This window comes from Vicugna pacos, chromosome 22, assembly GCF_048564905.1.
Source record: "Vicugna pacos chromosome 22, VicPac4, whole genome shotgun sequence".
NCBI classification, from domain to species: domain Eukaryota; kingdom Metazoa; phylum Chordata; class Mammalia; order Artiodactyla; family Camelidae; genus Vicugna; species Vicugna pacos.
This window is the reverse complement of record NC_133008.1, coordinates 7995228-8005280: the sequence shown is the minus strand read 5'-3', so window position 1 is coordinate 8005280 and position 10053 is coordinate 7995228. Positions and strand designations below refer to the sequence as shown.

General features: G+C 45.4%; 1 protein-coding gene across 1 annotated transcript; it reads right to left on the bottom strand.

The window, feature by feature from the left end:
• Positions 1-3272: 3272 nt before the first annotated feature.
• LOC102531258 (transmembrane emp24 domain-containing protein 9-like) lies at positions 3273-6044 on the bottom strand. The gene is made up of 5 exons (XM_072948199.1): positions 5603-6044; positions 5058-5158; positions 4607-4732; positions 3920-4066; positions 3273-3789 (listed from the first exon to the last, which is right to left on the bottom strand). The coding sequence occupies exons 1-5, from the start codon at positions 6042-6044 to the stop codon at positions 3640-3642; spliced, it is 966 nt and encodes a 321-aa protein (XP_072804300.1). The 3' UTR covers positions 3273-3639.
• Positions 6045-10053: the final 4009 nt, after the last annotated feature.

Sequence of the window (10053 nt, the reverse complement as noted above, 5' to 3'; positions counted from 1 at the left end):
TCTAAATTGTCCAGTTTTTCAGCATGTAATTGTTCACAGTAGTCTCTTTGATCCTCTGTATTTCTGTGGTATCAACTGTAATGCCTCCTCTTTCAGTACTGATTCCATTTATTTTTCTCTTCTCTTCTTGTTCTTAGTCTAGTTAAAGGTTTATCAATTTTGCTTATCTTTTTGAAAATCAGCTCTTCTTTTTGTTGATCTTTTCTATTGTTTTTCTGGTCTCTATTTCATTTACTTCTGTTCTGATGTTTGTTATTTCCTAACTTCTGCTAAGTTTGGGCTTAAATTTTTTCTTTCTCTAGATCCTTGAGGTATAAAGTGAGATGGTTTATTTGAGATTTTTCCTTTTTATTTTTTTCAATTTTTAATGTTTTAAATGGAGGTACTAGGGATTGAACCTAGAACCTCAGTGCACGCGAAGCACTCACTTTAGGTTCCTGTGGTCTAAAGTTTAGTTCAAGTCCAAAGTTTCCTCATTGATTTTCTTTCTGGATAATCTAGCCATCGTTGACAGTGGGGTATTGAAGTCCCCTATTATTATTGTATTGTTATCTATTTCTGCCTTCAGCTCTGTTAGTGTTTGCTTAACATATTTAGGTGCTTCAGTAATGGATGCATATATATTTACAATTGTTATAGTTTCTTTTTTCCCCCTCCCCTGGGCCCTACAATTGTTACATTTTCTTGATGAAAATATTTACCTCTTTATCATTATAGAATGACTTTCTTCATTGTTTGTTATAGTTTTTGGTTTAAAGTGTACTTTGTCTGATGTAAGTATAGCTACTTCTGCTCTCTTTTCCTTTCTGCTTGCATGGAGTATCTTGTTCCATTCCTTGACTTTGAGCCTAAGTGTGTCCTTAGTCTCCTCTAGGCAGCATGTATTTGGGTCTTTTTTTTTTTTCTTAAATCTATCCAGCCACTCTATGCTTTTTGATTGAAGAATTAAATCCATTTACATTTGGAGTAAGTATTGATATGTGAGGACATACTAATGCCATCTTATTGTTTTCTGGGTGTTTTATAGCTTCTTTGTTCTCTTATTCCTCTCTTGCTGCCTTCCTTTGTGAATTAAATTTCTGTAGCATTATGCTTTGATTCCCTTCTGCTTATCTTTTGTGTATCTACTATTGGTTTTGCTTTGTGGTTCCCATTACCCTTACATAAAACATCTTATAGGTATAATAGTCTCTTTTATGCTGATACCAACTTAAATCACAAAAATTCTATTCTTTTTCTCCCTCCTTTTGTTTTTGATGTCATAATTTACCTCCTTCTATATTGTGTATTCATTAAATTATTATAGCTATAGTTATTTTAACACTTTTGTCCTTTAACTTTTATAGTAAAATGGTTAATATATCACCACATTACAGTATTTGAGTATTCTGAATTTGACTATATACTTACCTTTGTCAGTATGTTGTATATTTTCATGTTTTCCTGTTGCTAATTAGCATCCTTTCATTTTAGTTTGAAGGACTCTTTTCAGCATTTCTTGCAAGGCAGGTCTAGTGGTGATAAACTCCCTCAGCTTTGTCTGGGAGAGTTTTTACCTCTCTTTCATTTCTGAAGGACAACTTTGCCAGATATGGTATTCTCACTTGGCAGTTTCTTCCTTTTAGCACTTTGAAAATATCATCCCCCTCTCTCTTGGCCTGTTAGGTTTCTAATGAGAAATCCTCTGATAGCCTCATGACTGTTCCTTTATAAGTTATAAGCTTCTTTTTTTTCTTGCACCTTATAAAATTTTCTCTTTGTCTTTGACTTTTGACAATTTTATTATAATATGTCCTAGAGAAGATCTCTTTAAATTGTTTGGTGACCTTTGAGCTTCATGAACTTGGATAGCCAAATCTCTCCCCACATTTGGGAGGTTATCAGCCATTATTTCTTTAAATAACTTTTCTGCCCCCCCCCCACATCTTCTCATTCTGAGATTCTAATGATTTGCAAATTGTTTCTTTTAATATTATCCCATGGATCACAGAGCCTTTCTTCATTCTTTTTTCTTTGTTCTCCCTGACTGGATAATTTCAAAGGTCCTGACTTCTAACTCCACATTCTTTCTTCTTCTTGATCCATTCTGATGTTGATGATTTCTACTGCACTTTTCACTTCACTCATTGTATTCTTCAGCTCCAGAATTTTGGTTTGGTTCTTTTATGTGTTAGATTTTTCATTTTTTTATGTATTGTTTTCCTGATTTTGTTCAATTGTCTTTCTATGTTTTCTTGTAGCTCACTGAGCTTCCTTAAAACTTTAACCCTAACCCTAACCCTGCCTCATTTGGTGTCATGCCACAGGTTCCATGGGCAAGAAGGTCCCCTTCTGGATCACCGTGCTTCCCATGCAGCAGAGAGCAAAGCACCCTCCCCACCCCCACCTTCCAATGAGGGAAGTGACCCTAAGGTCACATTCTCTGGTCAGAGGTCACTTTCCAGTGGTCCCTGCCCCCAGCCTTCAGTCTCATTCGTACTTTCAGAGGCCAATGTGGCCAGACTCTCAAGTGAGTAGCACCCTGAGTCTTGCAGTCATCCCTCAGGAGTATCCCAGGGAGGGTGAGTCTGTCTCAGGGCCTAAAAACTGGGGCTATTGTAGCTGCCTCTCCCCATGGAGAGTCTCCTTTATTGATATCTCTGGCCTTGATGATTTGGACTTGATTTTCTTGAGGGTGCCAAGCAGTGAATTTCCCTATAACAGAAAACATCAAGTTCACATGAGAGATGACTCTATTCCAACAGGGCAACCAGCACAGGGCTTGGAAGAATGTGGCCTAGATCAGGCAGAAGCAATGGGGGCATCTATACCTGTGTGCACTTGTGAAGGCTGCATTACGGGAAATGCTGAATATAATGGAAACAGTGACTTGGAATACTGCAAAAATAGGCATCTCTTGAAGAGATTAGCCAATGGCATCATAAAGGGAGACACAAGTCGACTGAAAAATAACAGGAAGACAGAGGTGCCCCTCAGACTCCGTGAAGAACCCAACAGTCCAGCTGACTTGGGTGGGATAGCACGTAAACCTGGTCAGATCCCAGGGAAAGAGAGGGAGGCACAGGGTTGCCACCAGCACTTGGGTTACCCAAAAGATGGGCCCGAATTGGACCTTTCTGGAAAAGGCTCTACATGTTGCTAAGGCTTCTGGGGCAAAGCATCCTTCACCCCATACCTTTTGGAATCAGTCCCCCATCAATGCAGGGAGGGCCTCAAATGTTAACATCTGATTGGACACATAGAATGAACTGTAGAGTAGGAGGCAACATGTATTTAGGTCAGAAAACTTGACAGTTATAATTTATATTCACTCTTATTTCTCCATCTTGGGATGGTTCACCCATCCTGTTTAACATGGGGGTTGGGCGCACACTCACCCTCTCTCTTGCTCAGCATCACAGAACCACAAAGGAGCCTACAGCTCCTCCCACCCAAGTGTCTCCAGCTGGAACCCATCCTCTCCCTAGTTCTTAATGAGAAACCAAATTAAAGAGGTCCTCTGTCCCCCTGCAGTAACAAGGAAGTCCCTCAGGGTTGGGAGGGGAGGGAGAAGCCAAGAGACAGGCTGGGCCAGGCCACTTCCCATCAGCCAGCGGAAGGGGAGTGAGTTGGGCGAGGCCTCTGGTCTCTGGGGCCCATCTACACCAGCTTCTTGGCTTTAAAGAAGCTCTTGAGGTGCAGCATCTGCCAGACGCCAGTGGCCACGAGGATGAGGGTCTGCAGAATGGACCACCACAGTACCCGCTGGTTGGTGCTCTCGCTGGTTTGCCGGAAGCGCTCCTCTCGCCACTGGGAGGGGAGAACGGAAAAGGCGCCCGGCTAGAGATGAATCCCCGCCCCCCAGAGGAGGAGCCGGAAGAGCCAGTCCCTGGGAGGTTACACATCCTCTCTGTCTCAACTGGGCCAGCCCACCCCTTACCCTCTGGTGCTCCTGCTCCTTCTGGATCTTCTCCACCTGTTCTACCAGCTGCTGTATGCACAGTTGCAGCAGAGTCATCTTGTCATTGGCCGCAAATTCTGTATAATCATTGGTGCGTTCACCCAACTGCATGTCCAAGTGAATGGCCTGGGGAGCAGGGGAACCAAGGATGGGGGTCAGGAAGCTCAGCTATATGCACCTGCAAGAAACCCAGCTTCCACACCCCAGTCTGGGCCTGACATTGAACTAAAGTGGGCAGTTCAGTTCCTCACACTCACTGAGGCGGGGACTAGCCCTGCTCTGGGTATCAAAACCCCAGATCAAGTCCACGTCCAAAAGACAGAAGGGACAGGACCAAATGTGCAAAGAAACAGAGGTATGACTCAGTGTTTGAGGCAGGCAGCTGCTAGTTCTGTGTCAGTGGGAGGTGGCAATGAAGAGCCTGGGAGCATTCTGCTGCTGAACAGCTCTAAATTTCACATTGGTCCTTATGCTGGGATGTCAGGGAGCTAAGGGAGGATTTTAAGACAGAGTGACTCCATCCTGGTTCCCCTCTCATCCTTCAGGAGCTGTCTTTCATAGAAAGCCCAGCCCTCCTCAAGAGGCACCACCCACTGCAACCTTCCCACCCCAGGGACTGAGACCTTGAGCTCCCCAGGTCAGTGGACCTCCCCTTGCCACACTCACCAGCTTACTACCATAGAAGAGGGCGAACCGGATGGACTCGAGGTGAAGGCAGATCTGGTGCTCTCCAGGGGACTGGGAGGTGAAGGTGAAGCTGCCCTGAGGGCCGTACTGACGGGACAGCAGGTTCTAGAGGAAGCAGCCTCCAGTGAGCACAGAGAAGCTTATCGGAAACTTACTTCTAGGAGAGGAACTCTGGGGGTATCCCAGGTCCTGACCTCCACAGGCCAGCCCAGCGGGGAGGGTGTAAGAGAAATGGCATCAGTGGAATAGAAAGTCTCAGATCCCAGGATGGCCAATGCAGGATGCTCTACAGTTTGCAGAGAGCATGGCCTTCCTTCAGCTTTTCTGCCTGTGAGGAGACGGGCCCTCCTCTGAGAAGTGGAGAACTAGAGAGGACTAGGCATTGATGCTGGAGGCCCCGGGGGCGGCAAGGAGTCCAGGTCCACCTCACCTTGTTCTCAGGGTCCTTCACAAACACGAACAAATTGATCCATTGAGGGGAGGGCTGGTACTTTTCCATAGCAGGGTCGTATAGCTCTGTCTTGTAGTTACCTAATGGAGAGGTAGACTGGATGCAGCCCCATCCACACCCATGACCAAACCCCGCACCGCTTTCTGCTCAGGACCTCCTGGAGTCACAGAGGGCCAGGGAAGGGGTTGGGGGTAGGGGTAGGGAGGAACAGGAAGATCCAGGCATCTCACTGCGGGGGCCTGACCCCAGTCCTCAGCCTCTCTCTTCCACTCTCCAGCCCCGCTTTTCTGCTGTCATCCGGATCTGGATCAGACTTGTCTCCTCTGTGCCCCCAGCTCCACTCAGCACAGGCAAGGGAGAGAATGCTTTGGTTACACTCCTGTGCACCCATTTCCCACCCAAGCCCATCCCCGACAGCAGAGGGGAGGTGCGGGCCTGAGCTGATCTCGCGGATCTCCATCCCCCATCCCCACTCAGGACTCTGGGCGAGGGGAGGGCAAGGCCGAGACTGGCTGCGCGCGCACCTATGACCATGGTGCCATCGGGGATCTCCTGAATGAAGCATTTCTCCTCCAGCTCGCGGACCTCGAGGTAGAACGCGCCCCCGCCGCCGGTCAGTGCCAGCAGCTGGCCCAGCAGCAGTGGCAGGGTCAGTCCCGCTGCCCGTATTCGGTTCCATCGCCGCCGGGGGCCGGCGCCGGGCCCAGCGCCTTGCACCCCGCAGGCCCCCGCCACCTTCCCGGGCGAGCCTGCCACCTCCGTGCGGGACCTGCGGAGACTGCGAACTCCGGCACGGACTACAACTCCCAGGAGCCCCCGCGCGGCTCCGCCCCAGGCGCATTCCCGCGGACCCGCGCTGCTGAAGGGCCACGGGAGCCCCCACCCAACTAATGAGGCTCTCTCGAGCGCTTTCCCTGCCCTTCCTCGCTTAATAAAATCTAGGGAGCCAGGTACTCTTAGCCCCATCCTGCTGATGGGAGTAATAGCCTCAGAGAGAGAAAAGGGCTTGCCCTCTGAAACTTGCAGAGCGGCTGCCGAGATGGGTGTTGAGAGTGTGGGCAGGTGGGAAGTTTATGACCTGGACCTGAACCTCGAGGAGCATAGAACTGATGTAGGTGAGACGGAATGAGAACTGCAGAGAAGCCCTCTAGGGTTCAGAGGCTGACGTAGTAGTTCAGGAAAGGGAGGGAAAAATACCATGGCTTTTATGGAAGGGATAAATTTGATTCAAGCTCTGAAAGATGGTTAAAATCTCCCTGAGCAACGGGGGAGCAAGGACATTTTGGTGGAGGGACCTGGAAGTGCCTAGCAGCCAGTAGGCCAGTTAAAGGACTGGGGGGAGAAAGATTATGGGAACAGGAAGGGAGGAGGAGGTAAATTGGGCTGAATCACTGAGGGGGGCAGGGGCTGCCAGGCTCACTTGTACAGGTGGGACCCTTCATCCAGTGTGAACATAAGAGATTGTGAGTGAGACTGGAGGGTGACAGAAGGTGGCAGGAATCCAACTGGAAAAGAAAAGGTGATACACAACTGAAAGGGGTGGGATGGGAGAGTGCGGTCAATATAACAGGATGGGACCCAGGAAAAGCAAATCTCAGGAATTCCAAAGTTCACGGTGCCTTGAGTAGGACAGTGTAGATTCAAACTACTGTCAATATACAGCAGGAGCCCTAGCCAGGTGGTGGGATGAAGACCTACACCATCTAGTGTCTGATGATAATAGATGCTCATTGTTTTATTCAGCAATATAAAATATTGAGGATGAAAATAATAATACTTTTAATTCTTCTATGCCAGACACTGTTCTAAGCACTCTTAAATGTATTAACTGAATTAATATTTTAGAAACTCTATAAGGTGGACTCTAATGGGATTCTAGTTTAACATCTGGGGAAGCAGCGGCAAGGAGAAGTTAAGTAATAACTTGCCCAAGGTCATCCAGCTGACAAGTGGCAGGCATTTACTCTGGGTTTACAAACTCTGGCTTACAATACATGTTGGACACGAAGATGAATAAGACTTGTCTCCTGCCCTCTAAGAGACCGCTGAAAAGCAAGGAAGCAATATCAATACAGTGTTTTAATAATATGTTTAGCTACCAGGAATTGTCCCTTCATTTTAACGGTGTGGCACACTGCTAAATTCTAGGGGGACATTTTTATTCCTTCTTTGGGAATGGTCTTTAAACAAAAATGACAGATGCATGTGTTAGCAAAGGCAAACACTTCAGAAAGGTCAATTAAGACAAGGGCTGAAAAGCATCTGTTGGATTTTGGAAGTAGTTGTCAACCAAGGCCATTCACCAGGAGCTGGGAGCAGGGGTGATCGCTCAGGGCTGGGGAGGCAGAAAGAGGTGCTGTCCATGGTCCTGAACTGCAATCGCCAGCATCACTGCCTGCAGCAAAGGACTGGTTTTGGTTTTTAGTTTTCATAAAAATTTCTAATCCCTCATGAACCAGTACTTTTGTAAAACAAACTTATTGTGTGCTTGGATGTCACATAAATGTTAAATTTCTACAAAGGTTTCTAAACACTTAATTTCAGTACTTACTTCATTGCAGAAATATAACAGACATTCAGGGACCAGCACTGGCCGACAGTAACACTGTTGCATGGCAGTGGTCCAGTGGACTGCCCTCAGAAATCCCCTAAAGGGACAAAAGTAGAAAATTACTAGGGCCTGCAGGGACATGCATGTGAGGAGAGAGTGCACCAGCGACTTTACAGCAAGATTTCAAAGCCAAGTACCTAGATGCTAGGATGGGTGACATAGCTTCCCAAGTAGTAAAAGTAGTGTGTGGCCTGTGTTTGTGGAATCCTTCCACAGGCTTTGGGATTGTTGTTTTCTTATTTCTGCTATCTGCCTCCTGATGGATGAGGCTGGACTAGAAGCCTATGCAGGTTTCCTGGCTGGAGGATTTGGTGCCTGCCCACTGCTGGGTGAAGCTTGGTCCTGGACCTCTGGTGGGTAGAGGCCTTTGTGGCTCCAAAAGTCAGCTGATGGGTGGGGCTGTGTTTCCACTCAGTATGTTGTTTGGCCTGAGGCTTCCCAGCCCTTAATCCTACAGGCTGTTGGGTGGGTGCTAATGAACCAGTCAAGATGTCAGCCTCATGTAGTTGAATACTCTCGGTATGTCCGCCACCAGCATTTTGTGTACCCTGGGTGAGCTGCAGCCATTCCCTACCTCCCCAGGAGACCCTCCAAAACCAAAAGGCAGGTCTGGCCCAGGTTCCTATGAAATCACTGCCTCTGCCCTTGGACCTGGCGCACGTGAAATTCTGTGTATGCTTCCCAAGAGAATGAAGTCTATTTCCCCCAGTCTCAAGGGGCTCCTGGAATTAAGCCCCACTGGCCTTCAAAACCAGATGTCTTGGGGATCTCCTCCTCCTTCCAATGCCAGAACCTGGGCTGGGGAGCCTGACGTGGGGCTTAGAACTCTCACTCCTGTGGGAGGGCCTCTGTGACTTAATTATCCTTCAGCTTGTCGGTCGCTTGCCCCCCATCCTGGGGATATGGGGCTGGATTATACTGATTATATCAGGAGCATGCCCCATCCCACTGTGGTTCCCTTTTCGTTTCCAGTTTAAGATGACCTTTTTCGCTAGGTTCCAGTTTTCTTTTTTGCTAATGGTTGTTTAGCAGTCTGTTGTGATTTTGTTGTCTCTATTTCCCTTATAGTTTTTTGTTCCTCACTTCCTGCATTTACTATCTTTTGCATTACTTTTTGTAGTGAAACATTTACATTCCTTTCTCATTTCCTTCTGTGTATATTCTTTAGCTATTTTCTTTGTGGTTACCATGGGGATTCCATTTAACATCCTAAAGTTGTAATACTCTAACTTGAATTTATACCAGTTTACTTTCAATAACATACAAAAACTTTGCTCCTTTAACAGCGCTGTTCTCACCTCTTTCAGTTGTTTATGTTACAAAATTATATCTTTATACATTGTGTGTAATGGGCTTTTTTTTAACTATAAAAAGAAACTAACAGTTGGTGCATGCAATAAATTGAATAAATCTCCATAGAATTATGCTGGGTGAAAAAAAAGCCAATCTCAGGAGGTTACATACTATATGATTCCATTCATATAACATTCTTTTTTTTTAAACTTTTTTATTGATTTATAATCATTTTACAATGTTGTGTCAAATTCCAGTGTTCAGCACAATTTTTCAGTCATTCATGGACATATACACACTCATTGTCACATTTTTTTCTCTGTGAGTTATCATAACATTTCGTGTATATTTCCCTGTGCTATACAGTGTAATCTTCTTTATCTATTCTACAATTTTGAAATCCCAGACTATCCCTTCCCACCCTCCACCCCCCCATATAACATTCTTGAAATGACAAAGTTACAGAAATGGAAAACACAGATTAGTGGTTATCTGGGGTTAAGGAGGGGGTGGGGGGGTAGGGAAGTGGGTGTGGTTATAATAAGATAATTGTGAAAGATCCTTGTGGTGATGGAAATGTTTTGTGTCTTAACTCTATCAATGTCAATATCCTGGTTGTGATAATTGTATCATACTTGGGCAAAATGATACTACTGGGGGAAACTGGATAATGGGTACTTTGGATCTCTCTTAATTATTTCTTACAACTCCATGTTAATCTATAATTATCTCAATATAAAGAAGTTGAATTTTAAAAATACCTGAAAGTATTATTATAAAACATCATTTATTAATTCTGTAATCATTTAATTCTGAGGGGTGGTTACAACAGCAGTAATAGTATGTAGTTATAATAGCACAGAGGAAAACACAACAAGCAATTTATAGGAGAAAACAAATGACCAACAAAAAATGTTCAGTATTCAAGGAAATAGAAATTAAAAGGATAGTGAAATACCATTTTTCCCTCACTGATATAGTAAAGATTAAAAAGGTTGAGAAGCTCTGACCAGGGTTTGGGGAAGGAAGCACTCCCAACAAACTGTTGCTGGGATTGTAAATTTGTACAAA